Genomic DNA, 26,356 nt, shown 5'->3' with positions numbered 1-26,356 from the left:
TGTTCTATGATCTTTAGGTTTAGGGATAGGTTTAGGGATAGGGGATAGAATATACAGTTTGTACAGTATAAAAACATTACGCCTATGTACTGTCCCCACGGGGATAGTCAACCAAAGCATGTGTGTGTGTGTGTGTGTGTGTGTGCGTGTGTGTGTGTGTGTGTGTGCGCATGTGTGCGTGTGTGTGTGCGCATGTGTGCGTGTGTGTGTGTTTGTGTGCAGGGGCAAGATATGATGATGGTGCTCAAGAAGGACACACTCAGTCTAATGGACCCTGTGGACCGCAGTCTCATCCATTGCCAGCCCATAATAAACATCCGTGTTTGGGGGGTCGGCTGCAACAACGGAAGGTACCATAGCCTCTCACTGTTATTCTGTTTTTTAAAGGGATACTTCACACAAAAAGGACAATTCTGCACAGAAGAGAGACTCATACACTGGTTTTGAATGACATGAGGGTCAAATTTTATAGTGAAAATTTTAGACATATTTATTTATACAGATTAAATCTTTTTGAATGAGCCTATTGAATGACAAATGGCCAACACTCTGCTCCTCAGTACAGTCACATTTCTTTATTCAGGGATGTGAGGTAGATGTTTCAGTTTTTTTTATCATTTACACGATACAGTAAAGCCCAGAGCAGCTGTTTTGAGTTAAGTTGGACATTTCTTGGAAAACAGCCGATGATGATGATGTAATGCAAGATATGATCAAAAATATTTTGCATGAAATGTGTTGCTTTTGTTTTTAATTCTGTGTTGTTGTTGTTGTTGTCGTTGACTGCAGGGTAGAGTAGTTCCTTAGCTTGCTAAAACATTCCCAGCTTCTTTTCCGTTATTTTTGAATCAATTATTAACCTTTGTTTCTTTTTTCTTTTTAAAACCACCACTCGTGAAAACAGAGACAGGTAATAACTGCACTTTTTTCTTTCTTTGTCAGTTAGACCTAGCAAACATTTCATGATCCTCAGCTGCTCGGTAGCCACGTTTGCTTTCAGTCATCAATCATCTCAAGATCTCTAAATGTGTTTGTGAAGGTCTTGCCCGGAGATTTTGCTTACCCAATGTTTACATGCTTTTCTCTGCACGTTTCCAGAAATTACTTTACTCTGTTGAAACAAACAGCATGTGTTATATCTGCAGTCCCTTTATGCAAATGACTCTACTGAGATGCACCAATCATAGTCTTAAAATCATTTACATTTATGCACATTTACAACTTACATTGCATTGTATTTTACATTTGCTCTGACTATGTGCAATCCCCTGGGATCGGACCCATGACCTTGGCATTGCTAGTGCCATGCTCTACCCACTGAGCCACAGGAAATCAATGACTAAAGATGAAGATCTCATTCGTAAATAGACCCTTAAAGGAACAGTGTCAAAAATGTAAATAATTCTCACATTATTTACTCATCCTCATGCCGTCTCAAAGGTATAGAATTTTCTTTTTTTCAGTTGAACTCAAATGAATACATTTTTATTGAAATGCTGTCATTTTGTCTTCTTATGGCTGGAATACACTACAAGACTTTTCAAATCTGAACAGATTTTTTTAAAACTAGACATCATACACTTGCAGATATTTTGAAAGTTTCAGATAGAAACACACTAACTGATCAAATCTGCAGACTGGCACAGACTTTCTGCAACAAGTCCAGACTGAAAATCTGAGCAAAAGTCTTGTAGTGTATTTTAGCCTTTATATGGGAGTGGGACTCAAAATCGTTAAGCTTCAGAAAGCCTATTTAACACAATTGAAATAAGCAGATTTGTGCTGAATTCAAATATGTTGATTACTTCAAGTCTTATTGGTTCATGTGTTGCACATGGCAGAATAATCATATGACAATACAATATGCATGCAAGAACCAATTAGACTTGAAGTTATCAATGTGCATCATATTTGTATGTAGTGCTTCTGTTGGCATTTTAATATAAAGTTATTGGTTTGTTCTTAACTAACGAAAGGACTTTATGTACCTGGAATGTAAATTATGAGAATTTATCGCTGCTGTCCTTGTGATTTTTATCTTTTGTCATAAATCTTTTGCCTATTATTAGGCCCAATCCCATTTCTACCCCTTACCCCTACAAACGAAGGGGTATGAAATTTTCCAACATGGCGGCTCATGCGAATATAATATAAGTCTTTATTTTGACATTAATACGGATTTAAGCAACAAATAATCATTTTATTTGTGTTAAATTTAATGTTGTGATTAGGGCTGCACGATAATTTATCGCAATATCCTATTGTAATCAAGCTGGCTGCGATATGCAATGTGTCAATATTTTTTTAATGAGCAGCTTGTCCGTGAAGCACGGCTCTGAGATCAGCTTATTATGTGCATTTGAAAAAGCAACACCTGTCAAACATGAAAATTATAAATATACTTTATTATCATAAAAATACCGGATGAGGCTTGAGTAACAGTGATAAAAAGATGTCCGTAGGCATTTCCTAGATTCTAGAACGTGTTATGGTCTTCTTCTGCAGTGCGTATTTGGAGTTTCCGCACGAGAGCGCCCTCTGGCTTTCGGATGCAGCAGCATTTTCCCCGTACTTCACTCAAAAGCTGTGCATAAATCACGTGATATTTATCGTCGGTTTATCGTGACAGCCCTATGTTGTGTTCAGTTTCTTGTCTTGAGTACTTGAAACATTTAAAAAAGTCGCTCAATTTTGCTAACGTACCGCATTGCTGATTGCACGATAGAACCACAACATACTACTCTTTAGGCTGTAATACACAAAACTGATATGACTACAGCTGATGGGGCGAGGGGTAGGCGAAGGGGTATAAAAAAGAATTGGGATAGGGCCATAGTCACCCTTTTTGTTTGTCACTGGGTTTTGAAAATATCTAACCAATAAAAAGTATTTAAAAGTACTTGTCAACTTTGACAACGTAGTATTTAAAAAATTAAAAAGTACAGTGTTTTTACATTTCCTCAAAAATGTTATTTAAATTAATGAGAATTTCCATTTTTAGGTGAACGTTGTTTCTTTAAAGACTTAATCATTCAAACTAACATAACAGTGAAACGTTGTTTTTACAGTGACAGTTTCCCTCAAAAATACACACTTGAAAGGTTTCCATCTTCTTTGCTATAACTCATTTGTTATTCCTTTTGACTTGCACACTCTCTCTTAACAATTCAGAGTAAATAAGTGGCTTGATCTCACAAGCATCCGCGCTGTGTATCCACGAGCTGCACTCTATTTGAAGTACTGCTGCTCTGTATTTCTCAAATATAAAATTCATAAATGAAATGTTTCTTTTTTGAAGACAGCACGAGCTGGTAAAGCAGGTTGTCCAACTGCTGCGTCGTGTTAAGCAAGGAAACAGCTGCAACAGCATATTGTCTAGACTTGTGTCTGTGCTAAGAAATGCTGACCGTTTTCTAAGAGCATGTTGTGTATTTATAGAACATAGACTCGGAATACTTTTACATATAGTCAGCTGAGAGACACAGATTGAGGTTAATTGACGCAGATTGTAGTGTCCATGTTAAGATTTTGGAAGTGGTTTAATAACAGTCTGGAAATGCACAGCTGGCCAATGTCATTCACTGCCATCAGTGGTTCCTGTCCTATTTTTTAGCCTTTTACAGTCCTATTCTTAGATGGGCCGCTCACTGCAGTGGCCTTCCAGCATGCTGATGGCAAAGTCAAATGCAATCGAATCATTGTGGCGCCATGAATGCACATCCAATAATTAAATCACTCTTATTTTATCAGCATGTATATAAGGATATGATGTCTGTAGAGGAAACACGTTTGATTATATGCATTTTTGTTCCTTTGCCCTTTTAAAGCATCATTTTCATTTATCTGTAAGCATAGTTTTATACAATAAAAGCAATGTGTAGTCACGTATCTGTGCTTCTGCACACATCTACACGTACAACCTTTTAGAAGTGTGAAAATCACTTTGGGGTAGTGTGATGTGTATTAACTCCAGTCTCCTGGTGTACTGTAGGGACTTTGCCTTTGTGGCCACCGATAAAGACACCTGCATGCTTAAGTGTCATGTGTTTCGCTGCAATGCTCCAGCCAAGACCATCGCATCCGCCCTGCATGAAATGTGCTCCAAGGTGAGTCTGCATCCCTGCAGCATAAGTCCATTCTGAATTTTATCACCAAATATTCGATTTGATAAATTCTACTATCACAAAGAGCCTGTTGACACCTGGTACTGAGATCCGATCACCTGAGATCTTAATACCAGATTTGACAAAAGATCTTGTCAAGTTGACCTTGTGGCAAGGTTCTACTGTAAACTGACCCTGTACTATATACTGATCCATATGTCCCCGCAGATTATGGCTGAGAAATCAGCGCTGCAGCCGTCTATGGCCCGTTCTCTCACCATGGAGAGCATCTCCCCGGAGGACTTTCCCCACCAAGGTATGACATCTGTGAAAGTACCTTCTCGTAAGGCAAATGTCCGGATGTTTGTATGCTTTAATAAGGTTTTTATACTGTATGTGTTTTACAGTGGACTTTCTGGAAGCAGTGAGACAGAGTGTACAGAAGTTTGAAGTGGAGTATATTGGAAATCTGCCTGTCTCCAGAGCAATGGGTAAGAGAGATTGAGATCGTCGGAGCCGATAGCCTCGTGGGCGGTGCTCTGACACGTGGCGCGGTTGCGTATTGGGCGACCAGGGTTTCGATTCCCCTCTCGTGGTCCTTTCCCGAACCCACCCCCTTCTCTCTCTCTCTCCCACTTCGCTTCCTGTCCTAACACTGAGCGGTACAATTAAAGGCAAAACGCCAAAAACAAATCTTACAAAAAAGACAGATTAAGATCATTCAAGATCATCTAATAAAAAACATTTTACACTGCGTAAATGATATATGGTGTAATCTCAAGACTCGTTGCATGGTACGGTACACTCCATTCTTAGCATATGCATCTACTCCTGGCATCACATGTGAATTAAAATGATAAATGCTTAAGATATCAGATAAGATGTAAATATAAGATATCAGTGTCCAAATTGAAAGCTTCATGAACAGTCTCACTAGCCTTTCCTAATGAGAACCAGATGATTGAATTGACAAAAAGTATACATTTAAAATGATTTAAAATCAGTTTCAAGTATCACTTTGGTGGATGACGATTGAAGTCTTCTTGTCTCTTTTGTATCGTGTCATTTCAGACAATAAGACTTGTATGTATGGCTTTGTGTTTAATATGTTTTTGTGATCATGCCCAAAGGAATGGAAGTGTTGAACAGAGCTATTGAGAGTATCATGCACTCCAGAGACAGAGATGAGTGGGAGCCAATCGTCATCCATGTGTCTGATACTGTAATGTCTTTATGGAGGGGAGAGGTGAGAGCTAACACCAACAAAAAATTAGACCTTTAGGCCTACTACTGAAATTGAATACTATCCTAATGCATTCTGACTAAAAATAGTCTGATAAACATACAATTGTCCCATAATCTTATAATGTTACATTCCCATCATTCACAAGTATTATTTGCTAAAATATATATATGTTTTTTTTTTTAAATAAATATGTTTTCTTTTTCATCTCCATACTTCAAAATATACTAGTAGTATACATGCAGTAATAGTACCGTAATGAAGTATGCTATTGAGAATGTAGGCATGGTTTGTGTTAGTTTCAGTCATTTATTTACCTCTTGTTTTGCATCAGGATGGGGATGACCCATTTTGGGAATGCCAGGTACGTTACTTGACTTTCCTGGGCGTGGGTCATGACACGCGCACTTTTGCGGTCATAGTGGATGCTGGAACCCAGCGCTTTGAGTGCCATGTGTTCTGGTGTGAGCCTGACGCTGGGATCATCTCAGAAGCACTTCAGGCTGCATGTATGGTGAGGAAATAATAGAAATGTGCTTATTTTGTTAATCCCATGTTTTGTGGGTTTTGGTAGCCATCTAGAAAACAGTGCATGCCCCATTTGGCATTCGGTGCACCTCTTTCCTTTCATTTCTCCTTTTCAACCTTTGTAATGTGCTCTGTATCTGATAAAATACCACTCAGTATTGATATACAATTCATTGTTAATTCAATTCAATTTTATTTATATAGCGCTTTTTACAATGTGGATTGTTCCAAAGCAGCTTTACAGGAGAAAAACAGAAAAACACAGAGAATGTAAAACCCGGCACAGTGCATGGTGTTTATAGAACAAGCAAGATCATTCTAGTAAATAATATCTAATAATGTGTCATAAATGCAGTCTCCCGGTGATTGTTAAATTGATCAAATCTGTGCGCAGGTTTTTGGCCAAACTAATTCAGTTGTATATAACTTTTGCTTCTCTGGCTCCCCCTTCAGGTCCAATACCAGAAGTGTTTGGTTGCACAGACTCCTCCGGTGAGGTCTAAAATGTGGCGTGCAGGTTCCAAAGTCAAACGAGCCAACTCCATGGACGGCTCGAGCTTCACGCCCCGGCACCAAGGACACACATCGTCCAAAATGGCCTCTCCCAGCGTGAAGAAGGGAATGCTGGCGTTTTTTGAGACATTCCGCAATAAACATTCTGTGGTACCCGCACCCTAGCGACAAAGGCCGGGAGGTGGGCGGGGTCAGATGGGTTTTGAAAAGGATAAAATTGGATAAAAAACAACTCTCAAGCATTATTTTCAAATTCGAGTTTAGGACGAAGATAGGCGACCTACTTAATTGGCCTTAATAACAGCGTTTTTGAGATTTGACATTTTCTAAATGTTGGTGTGCAGAACAGCGTTGAAATGAGAACATTGAGGTGCTGTGCTCTCACATTCCAAACACTTACAGAGGAGCTTTGCGTTCTACAGTTGACCTGATAATTTGATCCGTTTTGAGAGGAACAATAGAGCAAATCTCATAAGTAAGAAGCCCTAGAAAACCTGTTGAATCCGAAAAAACACATCACAACGTCAACAAAAAAAAAATCCCAAGCAGCATGTTGTGCAATAAAAAGTCGGTTGCAGTAAAATTACAATGTATCATTTATTTTAGAACTAGTATCGATGTACAAAACTATGAATTCTTGAAACCTATATGTGAAGGGTAGGGATTTTGGTTTACAATTCAGGTCACAATTATGTGCGAAAAGGTGACATGCAAATACATTTAGCTAGAAGTGTCAATAACAGTAAACCATGTGTGATGTTTGCTGTTCTAATCCAATGTTGCACATAAACTGTAGAAGGTTTATTCTTTATCTTCGATTTTAGCAAAGAGAGCAATGTTCACACACAACAAAGAGACCTCAAATAACACAGTCCTCTCCGTTAAAAGTCTTGCTTTCACATCTGTGGAAAATCAACCTGCTTGTGTCGCTCAAGTTGTGATCCTATCGTGTGTTTAGAAATGCAGATGAAAGATATTCGAGTAGAGACAGACATTGCTTGTTATACAGTAATCCTGGTTTGTGGATTTCTCAATTTAGTGCCACCGTTGCATGATTTTGCACATGCTTGAAAAAACAAAGCTTTGCTTGGGTACTCGAGAACACAAGTAGAGGGATTTGGAGCTTTAAAACCTAGCCAAGTATGTACTTTAATATTTCAAACAATAAGAGTTCACAATGAGAACATGTGATTCGCTTCTAAACATGGTACAGATCTGATGGTGATAAAGAATCCACAGAACCTTAACCCCTTTTAACTTGCGTTCAGCTGAATGTATTTGAGAACACCTGATCTCATCGCATGTTGATCTGAGATGCCAGCGGGCACTTACCACCCACGCGAATGCCACCGAAGGAAGTCGTGTGATGCTATATCTAATATATGCAACCGCTCCTTCCCTTAATAAAAAAAACATGCATCATATCACAAATGAACTCAGGTCTCCTTAATGCTAAAACAATAGGGGGAAATGCTTAGAAACAGACAGCTCTTCAGCATGTAAGATCATAGCGAGAAGCTTCGTGAAGAGAGACAGAGATAGTCGTGGGTAATGGTCATGTAGCACCTTGTGTTTCTTATGTTTTTCCTATTTATAATCTCTGTAAAGAAATACCTTTCTCTATATTTGCAGTATTTCGGCACAAAACTAGGATGTCATGGTTTTGTATTATTCGTTGTGTTTGTTATTAATAATATTAATGGTTGTTGTTAATATTCAACTGAGATGCCAACCTGAATCCACCATTGAGTGGTGTGTGTTGGGACATTAAACTACTGCTTGAATCTCTCGCTCTGTTGTCATTCATTTGGGTCTTCTTCAGTTTAAAGGTCTTTGGCACGGATAGAGTCTCTGTTTCTGAGTTTTATTCCTCTTCTCTTTTGTCCTGAGCCTGATAAACTTGGGAGCAAAGAGAGGTAGTCAATTACCAAGTAATAATTACAAAACGGCATCAATTCACAAATGATTATTATTATTTTGTTCATTTTAATATTCACAAATCAGGCCTCGGTTCAACTAGATCTTATCAGTGTGCATGCAGACGTACAAATGTGTTTAAACCTCATGTCTTTGTAGGGCACTCAGTTGTGGTTCTTATCAAAGATCATGTATGTACTTACCCTCATGTCTTGCATTTCTTGTAAGCGTTTCATAATTTTGTCCGCGCTCTGGGGCACATGAAAGAAAAATCTAAAACATGTCACCAAATAAAAACAAACTATTTACAGTATTTTAAAATATTTTTTATAATAAAAATAATTATTAATAATAAAACATATTTGTTTTAAATCATAAATATTAAAAAACATATTTTCTATAAATTTTTCTTAGTTTCTTTTTTGTGGTTATTTATGAAACATTGTTTTCTTGCCTTTTATGGCCGTATAATCAGATGTTCTAGAGTGTTCAATCATATCCTGAATCTGTGGTTCATGCTTCTCTAAAACATGGTCACTGTCTAATGTTGACAAATTAAAAATCAGAAACTAGGACCTGTAAATATCTTGATAAAAGTGGGATTATTGATTTCCTGAAATAACAGAAAAAAAACAAGTGAAGAAAATTAAACATACTTTGTTTTGAGATGTATGTATCTCCAGAACAAGTAGAGCAAGAACACAGATGCCACGACACCAGTCCACAGGGCTATGGCAATACTGATGAGAGGAGATTTTCCTGAGCAATTGTTCCGAGTCTGGTTTTTATCCATGCCAGTCGAATTCACTGTTTGGGCAATTAACAGTTGTTTAATCATCTTCAATGTCATTGATAAAGATCATTTTAACATCCTTTTATCATTTACATTGCATATTTTAGTCTATTTTATAGAAATTGTATTTGCAACTCAGAAATTTAAAATCAAATTTAAAACAGGCAATAAACCTAAAATGTACACAAGAATTTAAGTCACATTTGGTTATTTTAAGTTTAAACGGATTGCCTAAAAAATGCAGAAATGCTTGAATGCGGAGCATCAACATGATATACCTGTATTATGAGGAATTGTTCTCATTTTTAAAAATATCCAATATAAGTCCAATTCAAACACACTGATTGACAGCAATGTAGTTAGCACAAGGGTTTTCTTTTAAAGATCATGTGTGAGGGGCGTTGATCTGCACAAAGAAGGAAATCACCAAAAGGAAGTGTACAGCTGACCTGTTCTGTTTGGCCAAAGCATGACATGTCTTTTCACTTTATGTACCCACAAGAATAAACATCAGAAACTTGAAAGTGTCCTGGCTTGCTCTTTTTTTGTTTACCATATCAACCGAGAATAAAGGAAATGTATTTTTTTCATGATATGGCCTATATGTAATCCATGTACATTGCCTGAAACCATCACTGTTAAGATAGTTATACCAGGGCTCTTATACAGTTGGTAAAAAAATGTCAAAAATGTCCTCTGCAGTACTGTATACTTAATACAGTACATATTAATACAGTCCCATCACTGCTCCAGACAAAGTTAACCCAGCTATCTGTTCCTGGCTAAATCTGTCAGTGGATCACCAGCTTTCTGACAGACAGGCAGCAGTTAGTGAGAATGGGGAAACTCACATCCAGCACCCGCACAATCAGCACTGGCGCCCCCCAGGGGTGCGTTCTCTCCCCACTGCTCTTCTCCCTGTACACAAATGACTGCACTGCCCAGGACCCTTCTGTCAGACTTCTGAAGTTCGCAGACGACACCACACTCATTGGCCTCATCCAGGATGGTGATGAGTCTGCGTACAGACAGGAGGAAGAGCAGCTGGCTGTCTGGTGCAGTCATAACAACTTGGAGCTGAACACACTTAAAACAGTGGAGACGATTGTGGACTTCAGGAGAACCCCCCTGCACTCCCCCCTCTCACCATCATGAACAGCACTGTGGCAGCAGTGGAGTCATTCAGGTTCCTGGGCACCACCATCTCTCAGGACCTGAAGTGGGACAATCACATTGGCTCCATTGCTAAAAAAGCCCAGCAAAGGTTGTACTTCTTACATCAGCTGAAGAAGTTCAACCTACCACAAACTCTATTAAAACAGTTTTACTCAGCTGTCATAGAGTCTGTCCTCTGCACATCCATCACTGTCTGGTTTGGCTCAGCCACAAAGTCAGACATCAGAAGACTACAGAGGGCGGTTTGGACTGCTGAGAAGATCATTGGTGCTCCCCTGCCCACCCTCCAAGAACTGTATACATCCAGAGTGAGGAAAAGGGCTCAGAAAATCACCCTGGACCTCTCACATCCAAGCCATCATCTCTTCACGATGCTGCCGTCTGGTCGGCGCTACAGAGCACTGAGCACCAAAACAACCAGACACAAAAACAGCTTCTTCCCTCAGGCCATCTACCTCTTGAACAGTTACATGTTTTTACACACCGTGCAATTAATAACTCTGTGCAATAATAATTAAGTGCAATATTAATTATATCCTCCAAATAATACACTATCTATTTTTTATCCACCTTGTCTGTAAATTATATTTCCTTCATTCTGCTGTATATAGCACATAACTTGTACTACAATAGTCTATTCTTATTTTTTACTTGTACATATTTACATACACACATAGCTTTACTCTCTATATCTTTATCTTATGTTTATTGTATTGTATTTCTTAATTTTTTATACCCATAGGCCCTTATTTAAATCATTGTGTAATGTATTCTATTGTGTTATGCTCTCTGTGCACTGTTGTTGCTGTTTCTGTGTTCTGGATGCTCCTGTCACCAAAACAAATTCCTTGTATGTGCAAACGTACTTGGCAATAAAGCTCTTTCTGATTCTGATTCTGATTCTGATATTCATCACTGCACAAGCACAATAAAACTTCACAAGCACAAACTCTTCAAGTAGGCCGACTTTGGTATTGTCCATATTGTGTAAATTTTTATAATGAATAAATTTGATGTCAAATGATTAATATCCATCGTGTAAACAAATACACACGAAAAAACGTTACTGAGGGGGCACTCGGATTTGAACCGGGGACCTCTTGATCTGCAGTCAAATGCTCTACCACTGAGCTATACCCCCACTCGAGTAAGTGGTGGAGCAGCTGCGTAATCGAATATACTTTAGTAACCGTGTTATGTCGTTAATGTCTTTTTTATTTCTGTTTTTGAGATACTTTTCTTTATTGTAAATATTAAACATGATAATAATAATAATAACATAATAATAATAATAGTGTGGTTTTCAAACCGACCAAAACGTCATTATCTAACACGTATTGATCACGTGATGACAGTATTTCCGGAGATTGACCGGAAGTAAATTTATGCTGGTTGTAAAGACGAGCTCGCTGAAAGATGGTAACGTACAGCTCTAAAATAGCTTCTATTTAACTTTTGCACTTTATGTTTAGTTGTGGACTGTGTTTAATGTATTTCCTTCTTTATTGAAGTACACGTTTTACTATTAAGAAGACTTTCATTTGTGGTGCACCGGTGTTTAGCTAGCTAACGTAGCGTAGCACATCCCATCTTGGCTTCTTGTTTATTTTAAATACAGGACAGATAAATTGTTCACAACGTGTAGCTCTATGTCTCGAACTATTCTTATTTGCCTCGATAAATCTCGTTTTAATTTCAGCAATTATTTTGCTACTACGCTGTGAGCATGTTAGATGAATAATGATGCGTCATGGCCGTCCGTACTTTCGCTTTGTGTAGGTTTTGGCTGTGAATGCTAGAAATATTAATGCCGTGGTAACTTTAAAATACCATTATAATGGTCATTCAAGGTCTACTCAACCAATTAAATATTACATTTACATCAGCATCTTTAAAACGATGTGTATGTTTTTCAGAATACTCGTGGACTGCGCTCTCAGCTGAAGGACAGTGTTCCTGTGACAGGTCTGTGTCCACAGGCAGGTCCGTATGGGGTACAAGACACACTACGTAGAGGGTAAGCTCAGAGTTTATTAAATTATAACCTTTGGTTACTGGTTCAAGTATGCTTAAATGCTTGTTTGTCGTCTTAGGTTCTCTAGTGTAAAGAATGAGCTGCTTCCAAGTCATCCTTTGGAGCTTTCTGAGAAAAATGTAAGTAGATTGTAGCATTTCATTGTCTTCTTTGTACATCATGATAGTCTAAATAATAAAATAGACTTTTTGAGCATGTAATCCAGCAGTGTTTGTCAGTTCATACCATGTCGTGTGAAGATTTATAATCATCTTGTATTGTGTGATAACAGTTTCAGCTTAACCAGGACAAGATGAATTTCAACACGCTAAGGAACATTCAGGGACTCCATGCACCACTCAAATTACAGATGGAGTACAGAGCAGCCAGACAGGTATTGTTTTCGACACTGGCTTGTGCGTGAATTATTTAAACTGCATCCTACAAGTGCTATATTTCTTAATTTAGAACAAGAAACGCACTTCACAGTGTGATTATCTCTGTTAGATTCAGCGATTGCCTTTCCTGCCCAGTTCAAATCTGGCCCTGGATACACTCCGAGGTAGTGATGACACAATTGGCTTTGAGGACATCCTCAACGGTATGAGAAAACATCTTTAATAAAACACATTATCTTGGAAGAAGCTTAGAAGTAGAGTTTGGTGTAGATAAGGATGGTACTAATAATTGCTGTTGATTCTGAAGCCTGTCATTATGATTATTACTACAGCTTAATATAATTGCACACTATTTTTATCATTTTTCTTCAGATCCTGTCCAGTGTGAGATGATGGGTGAGCCTCACATCATGACTGAATACAAGTTTGGTCTCCTGTGAGGATGGTTCTTCTGCACTATATATTCTCCCCATAGCCTGATAGATTGTGTGATGTGAACTGTTCTGTTTCTAATAAAATGTAAAAATTTGATTTGTTGAGAAATTGAAGGTTTTTTTGTGCTTTCTGACAGATTGATCATAAAGCATAATTAGTTTAAAATGACTGAACTCTGGTATGAATCTGGTTTATTCCGAGTACATTAGACCAATGTAGTTACGTACAAACGCTTGCATTTTAATACAAGTATTATCAGCACAGGATGTAGTATATACAAAGCGTTAAAAAAACAGCACAAAGATTCAAAAGCCATTGTTCGAGCATTATATGTGTATTTTAAGACTTAAGAAATCCAATGTTTGGATAAATTTACATTTTAGGTTACAATGTATGCAGAATAATGTATAACATAATGCTTTTATCATAATGAGTAATTTAGACTACTAATTTTCATGTCAATCATGCAAAATCAACATACACAGTAGTCAAAAGTATAAAATCTTAAACCACACAAGCTTTTGAAAACAACCCCTGAAAAGTAGTCATGCTTTATAGGGTGCCGCAAAAGAATTTGCAAAAATAAAATGATGAGATGCCATGAAAATAGATCAATCCAGCTTTTCTTCCTGGAAGAAATCTGCAGAATTGAGGTGTTCCTGAAACTTCTCATATTGCTTGATGAAGAGAAAGAAATAAGAAACAAAAATGATGACAAAAATATCTTTCACTTTTGTAAAATATTATGCTGGACTGTTTAGCCACATTTCTATTTTTTTTAATATTGTTAAAGAAATCCATACCTCACTGATCCATCCTCCCTCTTGCAATTTGGCAAACACCTTGTTGACTGTGTCTTTAACTGGTTCGTCTTCCTCTCCATCCTTATCCCCTTCTTCTCCTTCCTTCTGAGCTTCTAAAGCTCTACGACACCCCTGGAAGAGATGGTACTTAAAGTGCTTCAAGGCATGGTAGACCTCAGTTCGACTCGCACAGACAGAGCCAACAAAGAAACACTGTTGACAAAAACAGAAAACCAATTAACGTTCCATCCACATCTTGCTCTATTCATGCATGATCGATATTTTTTAAAGAGACTTCTATAGAAACCAACAAACCTGTGAGTCATCAGGCATAAAGTTATCCTCCTGCAGGCTGTTGTTGTGATACAACTGCCCTGAAAGCCGTACGCTAAAGCGGCCGGTTCTGTGGAGCTCGCAAGCTTCACATCCCTTCGAATGGACCCTTATCTCCATAACCCGCAGTGTGGGGTAACACTCTACCCGTTCCTATTAAACACAGACATCAAAATATACAAATATCAATCAACACCTTCTTTCCATACACAAGTTCTAAGCAATTGTACTCATCTCATAAAAACAGAACATGTGCTTTGTCGTACTTTGTAGCGCTCTTTCCAGCGGCTCCTCTGCTTCAGGTTCTCCAAGCGGGGGAGAACCAATCGCTCGTCAAAATGGTGCAACGATGACTTCATCTCCTGGGCGTACCGTTTTGTTCGCTCGCCACCTGCAGTCATTGATATAAAGTGAGAAAGTACTATGAAGCCCACATGATGAGTGAACCACACCTCTTCAGTTAAGCAGTTTTTTTTCCATAGTTGTTTTTCTTTTGTCCAGTTGCTTCAGATTTGGCTTTAAAATAACTCAACAATGCAACAAACCCACATTATGTTCTTATATAAATAAAACTGCTTTTTGACATGCAGTGCTCAATGACTGAGGACCTGTGTTTGGGTTATACATCTAAACAAATTCTTAATTTAAGATATGGTGTATTTGTTAAACGTTTAGGGGCGGGTTCCCGGACAGGGTTCAAACCTAGTCCCAGACTAATTTAAAGAGTACATAACTAGGGATTTTTAAAGTCCTACTTTGGTTAATGGAGTGTCCAACAACAAGTTTATGTACATAGAAGGTGTAAAAACACTATTATTTCATAATAATAGGCAGTTATTCTTACCTTACTTCTTGACTGACTCTCAAATGATTTGTTTTCCGCGATTCATCTGTCTAATCCCCTCCTTTCCGCTAGCCTAGTCTGCTGTGATTGGTCAGATGGTCTAGTCTGCTGTGATTGGTCAGATGGTCTAGTCTGCTGTGATTGGTCTACCGCGAATGAGGCTCACGAGCTACAGTGTTTGGGGGAGATGAGTGAAGTTTTGGCAGGCAGTCCTAGCATAACGTAGGCGGGGACTATATGTAGTGACGTGCAAATCGGACTAGGGACGAGTCGTTTGCATGATTCAGAGTCAACTCCCTTTTTTCCAAGCCAATAACTTTGTTATTCATTCACCTTCGGATTTACAGCTTGGCAGACTGCTTACTTTCAAACAAGGCAACATAACACACGGCATGAAATGTCATTTTCATGATCTCATGTTATGTACTCTTTAAATGTTAGAGGTGTCTTAATCGAAAACAACTTGAGCTGACATATCTCAAATATATCAGTGTTATTGTTTTGTCTCAAGATGCCCACCAGTGATGTTTTTTTTTTGTAAAGTATGTTTTTAAAAACGACTTAAATATCCTAATTTAACCAAGGCCTAGTCCTGTTTTAAGATAATCCCTGTCCGGGAAACCGCCCCATAAAGGCTACATCCAAAAGCAAAATAACAAAAACAAAGAAATAACTTCATAAACATACTATAAAGTGACTTGAGGAAGGTTGAGTCCAGGACATTGATCAGCAAGGCTTTGACCACCACCTGAAAATGGGTGCGCTGAGATCCCGTGATAACTGAAAAAGGAAAAGAAACCATACAAGGCTCAGAAAATGTATCGAACAAAACCTAAAAGTCACAAACATTATGATTCCAAATTGCAAACAAAACACAGAACCAAAAGTCGTACATTGGCGTGGAAGGTGAGCGAGAAAGGCCTTATCTTTTCCCTCCCCCTCTTCCTCCGGCTCTTCCTCCTTCTTCTGTTCATTTTCCTCCACAATAAAGTCCTTCAGACTGTCACTGTCGGCCAGTTTTTCCTCCTCGCTGCTGTTCAGAGGACTGCCCTTTTCTTCCACACTAGATTCATCCTCTGATTTATCTGCTTTACTTGGCTCTTCCGGTTTGTCTCCTTTAACTTCCTCTTTCTCCGACTCTTCATCTGAACCCTGAAGAACGAAAACATGAAGACATCAAGCATTTACACTTTTCTTGACTTTTTATCCTGGCATGTTTTTATTCCCTGCTGAAAAAACACAATAGAAACCATCACAGACATTCTAAATGTATTGGTGTAATGGAAAATAACGGTGTCTTCTGGAACCAATAGAACGCCATTAAATCCTACTGGAGTACATAAAGGAATCTTGTAATGGTTTTAATGGCACACAGCTTATTATTCAGATTCATCGTGTATTTGTAATGGAAACCATTAGATCTTGTATTGTATTATAGCATTATAGTGTTAACTCACCATTGTCCTGCGCCTGCGACGCACAGTGCCCGACTTTCTCCTCTTAGACAACTCCATGAGTTTATTCTTCCTCTCTCTTCTCTTGGCCGCAGCTTGTTTCACCTCAGCCTCTCTCTTTTTCTTCTTCAGAGCCTCGTCCTCTGAATCTTCTGGCAGTCTGAGGCGCTTTCTCTGCAGCACTCTTCTGAGCGGCTCTCCGCCGACATCGCTGGAAGAATCGCTCGAGTCGTCATTTAAAGCCGTCGCGCTGGCGGATCTTTTCCTCTGTCTTCGGGACACGGCGGACTTCTCGTCCGTGTCGCTGCTGTCGTCGCTGTCGCTCGCCCGGGCTCTGTACGAGCTGTCAGAGCTACCGGGCTCATCATCGGACGTCCGGTATTCGCTTTCTGAACTGGCGCTGGTCGTGCTGCCGTACGAACCCTCGTCGCTGTCATCCAACATGCGATCAATGGGATTCACACGCGTATTCTTACTATCAATGCGTGACTTGGGAGGCGCGCTTTTTCGCCGCAGCCCAAAGAGCTTTCCTACGCTTTTCATCATTTTGGCAAAGATAACGTGGTGTTTTGCTTTAACAACTCTGTAAAACGGTGGTGTATTTTTAAACGGCCTCAATATTTGTACAATGAGCTGAATCTATAGCGACATGATTAGCAACAGGAAGATGCCTCTGACAGCACGCGCAGCGAATGATTACTCCGATATTAATACATAATAAGATATTGATTATGGCATGCACTTACAAAGATCCAAGTCACAATGTTTCTATAATCAATATTTTACGAGTTATTTTAATAAATCTGCTTAACGGAATATAAAATTTCCCTCCAGTCGCCAATAACATGATGGGGGCGTGTCTGTGTTTTTCTAGAGACGCACTTCCGCCCCTGACTTCACGTGGGCTGAAAGAAACGCGCCACCCAAAGACGAGGCGAACTCGTTGCTTCTTTCTTTTTTTATTGAAAGTAAAATGTAAAGAAATCCTCTGCAAAACAAAGAAAAAGAAACAAACAAAAGAAATAAAAAAATAGGGGTTTGTCATATTAATATATAAATCAAACCGTTGCTTTTAGCTACATCTGTATTCATGTTACAATTAAACATATATATTTATTTAAGGCATATTATATGCAGGATATTTCATTTAGGAGGGGTTATGCCAAATGAAAACATTTTTATTAAAGAATTATATAATTAAACTAAAGTTTACATATGATTATTAATAAAATCCACAAGCAAGGAATTTATTTTTTAAAATTACATTCTTTAAGTATTTTTGTTGTTAACAAAAGATAGCAAGTAGGTATTTTATTTAAAACCCAACAAAGGAAAAAATACCTTAGAGAAAAAGATTTGATTTCTTTCGTCTTCTATATCATAACTAAATTAACATGTTTATAGCAAGAAGGTATTTTATTAAAACCCAACAAAGGAAAAAATACCTTAGAGAAAAGATTTGATAACTAAATTAATATTTCTATAGGCCCTAGTTCAAACATTTGTTATTGTATACATTTGCAAAAAATATTTATTTAACAAATATTATTTTTATTTTGTATTTATTGATAACAGTAAGATCAGAATGTCTTTTCATTTAAAATCCATCTCCCAAATATTGCAAATAATTATTGCTGTGCCCAGACTAGAATTGCGCCATCAGATCCTGCCGATAGAAGGTATTCCCCTTTATGATCAAAAATGACGCTCTGAACTGCATCCTCGTGACCTTTTAGACTTGACACATGTAAAGATGCAATTTCCACCATTTTCACAAAGCCATCATTACTTGCAACTGCCAGCATTCTTCCAGTTGGACTAAAGGCCACTTGATTGCTTGGATGAGGTCCGGTGTCCATGGTCACCATAGCCGATACGTTCCTCACATCCCATAATTTGACCACCCCAAAAGAGTCGCACGATGCAATCGTGTCACCCATGCCATTGAAGGTTGCATGGTTGCAAGAATGCTTGTGCCCGTAGAAAGTCTGAGCACACAATCCAGCACGGGCATCCCAAAGTGAGAGGGTCTTGTCTGCAGAGCAGGTGAGTAGAATGTTTGAGTATGGCAAGAAATAAATGCTGTTCACTGAGTCGACATGTCCGCGCAGTGTGCAGCGACAACGCTCACTGTTCAAGTCCCATACTTTGGCTGTGTTGTCCATAGAACACGAGGCCACGAAATCGCCACCGGAATGGAAGGAGCAACCCCAGGTGGCGTGGATGTGTCCTTCCAAGCTAAGCACGCATCGACCTTGAGCAAAGTCCCAAATCTTAACTGTGGTGTCCCCACTTGTTGTACCCAATAAACCACCGCTGGGATGGAAACTACAGGATGATAGCCAATCGGTGTGACCCTCAGCGGTCATAACCATCTCTCCATTTGGTATTCCCCATAATCTCCAAAGCTGGTCATCGCTTGAGGAAGCTACTATCATTTTTCGGGGATGGAGCGCGAGGAAGCTCACTGCCATAGTGTGAGCTTTGAAAGACTTTGAGAGAGAAAAGTTGGATGATTTGGTGTTTAGGGAGGAAAGAGTTTTGATTTGTGGCAAGTAGGGATTGACACGAGTGCTCGCTGGGAATTCAGAGTCTTTGGGGTGTTTCGCAATGTCACAGGGTGGTATTTTCTTCTGGATTTTCTCTCCAACTGTTGTCATTGTTTGGGTTCCTGGGGAAGAATGTGAAATCCGAAGACTGCTGTCTATATTTTGGACCTGGCTGACAGCTCTGTCTCTCTCCAGACTAACCAGCATCTTCTGCTTCAGAGCCGTCTGATACTTCTCATTCAGTTGTCTAAGAGCAGGCTCATAAGATGCGTGGTGCTTCTTCAGCTTTCTTAAATCCTCAATAAGCCTGTTTTTCTCCTGAAGTACACGCTTGTGCTGCATCCTATGGAAGTCTCTCTCGCGCTGAAGTTTCACTATGGTCTCTCCAGCTACAAATGCAACCTGTTTGTAGCCGTCTCGTTCTCTTTGTACATTCTTTAACTCGTTGTCCAGGAGCTGATTGTGTGTATAGGCATCTGGCACAAGCTCTGTATGGTCTGTTTTCAGCAAGCCTTTCTGCAGCATCTCAAACCATTCCGTTTGGAAGCAATCTAGTGTTCTTTCCAGACCCATTTTAACCAGATAATTGCGGAGAAAGTCATCCACCACCTCAGGTATTCTAGAAACTGGTAGCTTGGCTGAAGCGACCCTCTGCGTCGCGCATTCGGTGGCATCGAGTCGATCCCGAAATGCTTTAACCGCGGTTTCCAAGTCCTCTTCTCCCTGCGTTACGCTGAGTTCGTCCTCAACAGTAACTTCCTCATATTTGTATTCCTCATCGGAGTCATCGGGAATTAAAACTTGCTCGAGGTAATATTCATCTACGTCGTATTTGGCTGCCATTTTCAGAAATGTTTTTCTATTTGCAGCGTAGCGCGTTACGAAGTTTGTGTAGCTACTGTTTCCATAGAGACCATGTCGCGTGACTAAGACAACCGCATATGCATAAACACTGAACTGTAAAATATTGAAACAGATTAAATAACTTATCAAAGCATAGGCTACAGCCTAATTAAAACGTTCAGAATTGTGACTTGTTTTGTGACTTTTTGATCTTTCGTCTTCAATGAAAATCATATAATGCTGTAAATCATAACAATATATTTGTTTACATTTTTCCATTCATTTCAGTGAAATGGCTTTAACAGCAGGTGGCGCCCCGCTCCTGAACTCTACAAAAAAACCTGCTAACAAACCTATGATACCTTTGTAATTGTACTGAGTAAAACGTGTATTAAACCTTTTGTTTTAAGGGAAATTAGGATGAAAATGCAGTAGGCTAGTTTTTTTCTTTACCAGGGGATAAATAAATCTATTCATGCAATGCGTTAATATTAATAACCTATAGACCTATTAAGTCTACCCTACCCGACATTACACTCCTATATTTATAATAAGAGGTTATTTGTATACTCGAATATCATTTTAAGTAGACCAAACTCTAATGTCAAATATAAAAAAGTTATTTGGCAGGGAAAGCGTAGGGTCTTTAAATTAGAGCGCACAGACTGAGGCAGCGCGTTTCACCGGCTAACCAATCAGAAGCCGCAGATGAGTTTTGGAAGCTGAAGCATCAGTACAAAGGTCCGGGTGCGCGAGCCTTCGCAACCATCAGTCATCGAGAGCAGTGCCTTCATGAAAGCTAGAGATATGAGCAAAGAAGCAGAGGGGGATAAGCCAAATCAAACAAACTACAAATCTCCTAATCTGTTGTCCTCATATTACATTGACAATATCCTTGGTAGGAACAATCCATTAAAAGACGGGTTCGCAGGAGAGCGCACTTTAGCAGCTCAAAGTAAGTTTCTGCAGTGTTAGCCATGTTTAATAACTGACAACAAAGTTTGTCTCTTTGCTCAGTTGTTTATTCATGTATTGCATGTGTGTGTTTGAATTGCTTAATTTCTTTGTAAATTCAACAATGTTAGCTAATATCCTAACCTACTTGATCTAAATGTATCCTCTTTAAAGTGACGCTTGGAATAAATAGTTTAATTTCTAAATGAATGTACCATAATGTCGGGTATATTTTAACAAAACCTTCCTTGCTCACAGCAACGCTAAACAGTTTGTGGACCCTTCAAACGGACATGCACCTGCCGCCCAAACTCCGTCGCCCCTTTTCCCCCTTGACCAGAATGACGGAGACTTCCAAGGAAATTCACACGGACAACAGTGAGGCAGCCGAGCCACGACAACTGCATAAACCTTGCGAAAACTTAAAAATGACACAGGCTCCTATAGTAAGCATCAGTCGTAAACCATTTCACGAACCCTTTGTGTCTCCGGCGCAAAGACCAGAGAAAGAAGAAACAGAAAACGAAAGACTTTGCAGAGAGACAAATTCGTCGCCGAGATTGATGGGACTTCAGGAGCGAGAGACGTATGTGCAGAACAGTGAGGAAACTGCTTTATCAGCGGGGAGTGACGCTGAAGATGGTGTGTTAAAACGAAAGCAGAGGAGATATCGGACTACATTTACAAGCTATCAGCTTGATGAGCTGGAAAGAGCTTTCCGAAAGACTCACTATCCAGATGTGTTCACAAGGTAACACATGACCTATCTCTAAAATGCAGAAGTAGAAATGCCATATAATTTGAAATATAGAAATAAATAAATAATTTTCACAAATAATATAACGTATATTGGTTGTAAATATTATTTAATACGATTTTTTTCTATTGTTTACTATAGTTTTGTAAAAGTACATTCTTATATATTTAGGCTACTGGACTTTTATTGTAATGCATTGGCATGAAGCAGGACTGTAAACATTAATTGGATATTATTATTACTATTATTCATTATGGTCTAAATATAAACGAATAAATAAATACACTCTTAAAAAATCATTGGCAATTGGCAGTAAAAATAAAAACACTCCATATAAATGTTTGTTTTTGTATTTTTAGGGAGGAGTTAGCAATGAGATTAGACCTGACAGAGGCGCGTGTGCAAGTAAGTATTGTGACTTTCTTTACACTATCAACACGACAGGAAATAACACACACTTCAGTAATAGAAAAGATAATATTAACAAAATTACTTCAATGCAATCTTTATTATGTTTTCACGGTAATTGTCTACATTATAGGTTTAGTACAATTACAATATTATTGTTCACAGATTTTCTGTCAACATTTTTGCATTAATAAACGGGCAGCACAGCAGTTCAGTTTATGCAGTATAGGCCATCGACTACACACATCGTTTCCAATGGATTGTAGACTTGTAGACTTGATGCTTTCATATATGGTTTTCATAAATGTCAAAGAACTGACAAAACCTTAACTTAGAAAAAATTAATAGTTTAACAATAAACCTTTAAAAAAATTAACAACCCCTTGTTTATCCAACAATAAACTTTAATAAACTGTGCCTAAATATAATTTCTTGTCAAAGATGATATTTAAAGGGATTCACCCCAAAACAAAAAAATCCGTTATCATTTACTCACCCTCAAATTGTTCCAAACCTACATTTTTTATTAGGTTGAACACAAAGAAAGATGTTTAGAAGAATGTCAGCAACTGACAGTTCTGGAGCACCAGAACTTTCCTAAATTCCTCAAAATATCTTTTTCTGTGTTCAACGGCACAAAAAAGTACAACATATTTTTTCTTACTATGGTAAATGGTGTCCCAGAAGTTTCAGTTGCTGAGTAATTCATGACAGAATTTTCATTCTTGGGTGAACTGTCCCTTTACTTCCCTTTTGTGGCTTTAACATTTTACAGGGCATTGTCTTATGTACACCTATAAAAGACATGCTTTAACATATTATTTTGCTCTCAAGGTCTGGTTCCAGAACCGACGTGCAAAATGGAGGAAAAGGGAAAAAGCAGGGGTCCAGTCACACACTCTAAGCATACACTATCCCGGATCTCCTCCTGCTGTACAGCCCTTGTGTCATTACCTGAGTGGGAATAATTTTGTCCCAAACTCACATCCATCTTTTGATCCAGCTTGGCCTGCCCTTCAAAGACTGGCTCAGCCACCCATAGGATCTTCTTCACCCCACAGCATCAGTGCTCTGTTAGGGGCAGCCATGTTTAGACATCCTGCTTTCATCAGTCCCACTTTTGGGAGGTAATCCTAATCTGCATCTTTCACACAAATCAAGGCTTTATTATTTTAGTTACATCTGTTTTATCTACTGTTACCCCCTCAGGTTTTGCATTGTGCTTATTATGCTTTATGTCACTTACATCAGTTGAAATTTGGATTTATGCACAATTATAATATTCTGTTTTCTTTTTTTATCAGACTGTTTACAGGGTTAGGTCCAATGGCACTGCAAAGGATACCCCTTCCTGCAATGGAGGGTCCTATTCAACCCCGCTACCACATCGGCAATAACCTTCTTTCCTCATCATCACCCTCATCCCCATCGGTGGACATCCGCGCTTCCAGCATAGCAGCACTGCGTCTCAAAGCAAAGGAGCATTCTGCTCAGATGACCCAGATCTCAGATCACTGCTGAAACACAAACATTTTACTTAAGAGATGGCAAATGACCAAAGCAATAGCTGAAGAGTTACTAAATAAAAGCAAATAATAGATATCTCTGGAAGTTGAATTGTAAGCTTTTTTTCTGGTTGTTAAGTGCTAAATGGTTGTGGACTGATCCATAGATATTTTTATCCTGTTCATTTTTCATCATTTTCACAGCCTATATATGCGTGTATGCATTTATCTGTGACACAAATATCACTTTGTCTAGGTTTGTAGTGAGCACTAAAGATTTTGTTTTATTACTTAAATGTAATTTCTTAATATTAAGATTTGTGAAAAAGGCTGCACTTTTTGTGTTGACGGGATAGGACTGAATAGTGTGATGCCTTTGCCATTACAATGAGCTTTATTTATGTTTATTAAACTTATGAGCCCTCATATTTCAGGGAAGGAAGTGTTTTAACCATATGTTTTCTTGACTAATGAACCAGGGAAAATAATAAGAGATTGTGAAAATGCACAAATAAAATGAACCAGAAATTACGTGGTTTCTTTTTCTCGGTCCTTAAGAAGTATAAAACGTTAAGACGTTCGTTTTTGTAATTAATGCTGCAAATAAATAAAGATTACAAACTTCATCATTTCAGGTCAGGTTACAACATTTGGGTACAGCCTATATTTAATTGATTAAATATAGGCTGTTGTTTTTATAGGTGTTGTTTTTATAGGTGAAATTAGTTGAAAACAATAAAAAAAGTCAAGTGCATTTTATATTTAATATACAAATAGGCTATATAAATGAGAGAAATAAAAGAGTTTGGTTCCAAAATGAGATAATTCCGTTTTTTTTTAAATATTGTGCATTCCAATTAATATCAATCAAACGGCAGTTGGTTTGTTTTGATTTAAAACATAATATCTAAAAAATACAGCTAACTAACACAATAAAACATAATAAAAAACATGATTTTTGATTTTTTTTAAAACGGAGTTATCTCATTTTGAAACCAAACACTTCAAAGATACTTGCATGAAAACACAAAAAAAAAACTTATTCGCAAGAAACTTAATTAAAATCACCTGCTGAAACTAAAGACATTTGTCAAATGTTTCGACAAATTTCCAACAAAACTGAATCTTTTTTGAAGCTATTGGAATAGTTGCGCTGAAAACGAAAAGGAGCTTTAACGCCTCCATAGGTGTCCATGTAATCTGGGCATTAATGGCAAATACTTGTTTTCACTATTCATGCAAATTAAGAGGCTTACGCTTACCTCCGCTTCCTGCTTTTCGGTCTTGTCGTAAAGCCTGAAAATCGAGTTGTTAAGTCTATTCCAGTTTTAAACCACTTTTTTTTACCTCATCCTAACTACTCCGTCATCCAATTAGTTTGGTCTATACGGCGATTTGTCATTTTGACCATTGAAAGAAAAGCATTAGCGCCATGAAACTAGACCAGTAGGCCATCTTAAAGCAATGAATTATATACAAAAATAATGTCGTACTTAAGACCTGAAACGCTATTCGGAATCATCTATTGAGGGATTATGTTAAATATTGAATGGTCAATTTAAATCAACCGCGGATTTAGAGACTACACACACAAAAAAAGAACTGAACATTTTCAGGGGTCGCTATTGTGAGTCCTGTGGTTGTGTTGTGACTTGTTGATTAGTAGGAGGATTAAAGCAAGTATTCTTGTTCTAGTGCAGGTGTCTTTATAAGCCACTTTAACAATAGGCTCAAACACCAGTTGATGAAGTTGTGGGAGCACCCAAGAGAGATCAAAGAAACCTTTAAAACGTAGAAACAAATGTACATTTATGATTCATCTGTCTGTCTATGATAATATTTTAATAAATTAATAATAATGTAATAATTTCACTTATTTGCATCAAAGCAGGTACATAAATCCATCCACTTAAACAAACAATATATGTAGATATAGGACCAGTATAACACAATAAAAGTACAATTTTAAAACATTATGTTGTAATTATGTAATAATAATTATAATATTTTATAAAATAATATTATAATATATTTTTTATATTTTGGTGTTCTTTACATAACCCATCTTACTAAAAAAAATTTAAAAACGAGACAACTTACCACACCGTCCAGCTGTGAAAACTGAAGATGCAAAGAAAATTCGACGGAAAGAGTTTAAAACCATTACTTTTTAGAATTCATATGGTTTGGAAGGGAAAACTCAAACAATAATCAAAGTACGAGTGAAAACATGTAGAAACCCTTCATCATGAATAAATGCATGCCCTCTTGAAACTCTTATTTCTGCTGTATATAGAATACATACTGTGCACAGCATGCAAACTGGCTGCATGCATTGAATTTGCATGCAAAATGTATACGGCAATACTGAATTCTACAAAGCAATGCATTTGAGATGCACATGTTGGCTACCAGTTTTATTTTATGTATATATGGCATAATAGAAACACATGCATTCTTAACCACTTGAGAAGCCTGTCAAGCTTTGTGTTGTTTATTCCTGCTGTCTTTTTTGATACCACTGCTTTCTGATTCGCCACCACCCCCTAATGACCCGTTAGGGCTCCTTCTCGTCTATTACCGCTCCACCACATCTGCTGAACTGACCCCTCGGCTGTCTTTTCAAACTCTTAACCCTGCAGCCCTTTCTGTTTCAGCAGAAAGGACCGCATGTAAATTTCTCCCCAATCACAGCAATAGCAGGTATCTCCACTGGCTGCACTGTGAAGAGGAGCAATCAGGGATAATTGAGTGCCTTTCATAGTGAGCCTGGAGCATTCACTTCC

General features: G+C 38.2%; 5 protein-coding genes and 1 non-coding gene across 6 annotated transcripts in view; 3 read left to right on the top strand and 3 right to left on the bottom strand.

The window, feature by feature from the left end:
* apbb3 (amyloid beta (A4) precursor protein-binding, family B, member 3) overlaps positions 1-8,177 on the top strand; it is a 29,498-nt gene extending 21,321 nt beyond the window's left edge. The window contains exons 8-14 of the mRNA XM_057360676.1: positions 223-350; positions 3,992-4,106; positions 4,332-4,419; positions 4,511-4,594; positions 5,234-5,349; positions 5,681-5,860; positions 6,328-8,177. Of these exons, the coding sequence (XP_057216659.1) occupies positions 223-350; positions 3,992-4,106; positions 4,332-4,419; positions 4,511-4,594; positions 5,234-5,349; positions 5,681-5,860; positions 6,328-6,552 (936 nt within the window). The 3' untranslated portion in view covers positions 6,553-8,177. The remainder of the gene's footprint in view (positions 1-222; positions 351-3,991; positions 4,107-4,331; positions 4,420-4,510; positions 4,595-5,233; positions 5,350-5,680; positions 5,861-6,327) is intronic.
* A 3,165-nt stretch (positions 8,178-11,342) lies between these two features.
* Positions 11,343-11,414, bottom strand: trnac-gca (transfer RNA cysteine (anticodon GCA)). The gene has a single exon. It is a non-coding gene; the product is annotated as a tRNA-Cys (tRNA).
* A 174-nt stretch (positions 11,415-11,588) lies between these two features.
* Positions 11,589-13,214, top strand: pomp (proteasome maturation protein). Its single transcript, XM_057360796.1, has 6 exons — positions 11,589-11,692; positions 12,190-12,290; positions 12,367-12,427; positions 12,580-12,681; positions 12,795-12,888; positions 13,058-13,214. Exons 1-6 carry the CDS (start codon positions 11,690-11,692, stop codon positions 13,123-13,125), a joined length of 429 nt encoding a protein of 142 aa, XP_057216779.1. The 5' UTR covers positions 11,589-11,689; the 3' UTR covers positions 13,126-13,214.
* Positions 13,215-13,310: 96 nt separating this feature from the next.
* On the bottom strand, positions 13,311-17,406 carry ccdc82 (coiled-coil domain containing 82). Its single transcript, XM_057360794.1, has 7 exons — positions 16,558-17,406; positions 15,994-16,252; positions 15,788-15,880; positions 14,523-14,647; positions 14,239-14,409; positions 13,924-14,136; positions 13,311-13,797 (listed from the first exon to the last, which is right to left on the bottom strand). Exons 1-7 carry the CDS (start codon positions 17,098-17,100, stop codon positions 13,732-13,734), a joined length of 1,470 nt encoding a protein of 489 aa, XP_057216777.1. The 5' UTR covers positions 17,101-17,406; the 3' UTR covers positions 13,311-13,731.
* A 329-nt stretch (positions 17,407-17,735) lies between these two features.
* Positions 17,736-19,947, bottom strand: LOC130570471 (sperm-associated antigen 16 protein). Its single transcript, XM_057360793.1, has one exon. The coding sequence runs from the start codon at positions 19,944-19,946 to the stop codon at positions 18,183-18,185; it is 1,764 nt and encodes a 587-aa protein (XP_057216776.1). The 5' UTR covers position 19,947; the 3' UTR covers positions 17,736-18,182.
* Positions 19,948-20,738: 791 nt separating this feature from the next.
* Positions 20,739-24,110, top strand: arxb (aristaless related homeobox b). Its single transcript, XM_057360795.1, has 5 exons — positions 20,739-20,901; positions 21,159-21,651; positions 22,017-22,062; positions 22,900-23,192; positions 23,370-24,110. Exons 1-5 carry the CDS (start codon positions 20,739-20,741, stop codon positions 23,584-23,586), a joined length of 1,212 nt encoding a protein of 403 aa, XP_057216778.1. The 3' UTR covers positions 23,587-24,110.
* Positions 24,111-26,356: the final 2,246 nt, after the last annotated feature.

The sequence above is a fragment of the Triplophysa rosa genome, linkage group LG19 (genome assembly GCF_024868665.1).
Source record: "Triplophysa rosa linkage group LG19, Trosa_1v2, whole genome shotgun sequence".
In the NCBI taxonomy this organism is placed as follows: domain Eukaryota; kingdom Metazoa; phylum Chordata; class Actinopteri; order Cypriniformes; family Nemacheilidae; genus Triplophysa; species Triplophysa rosa.
This window is presented reverse-complemented; position numbering and strand designations above follow the sequence as displayed.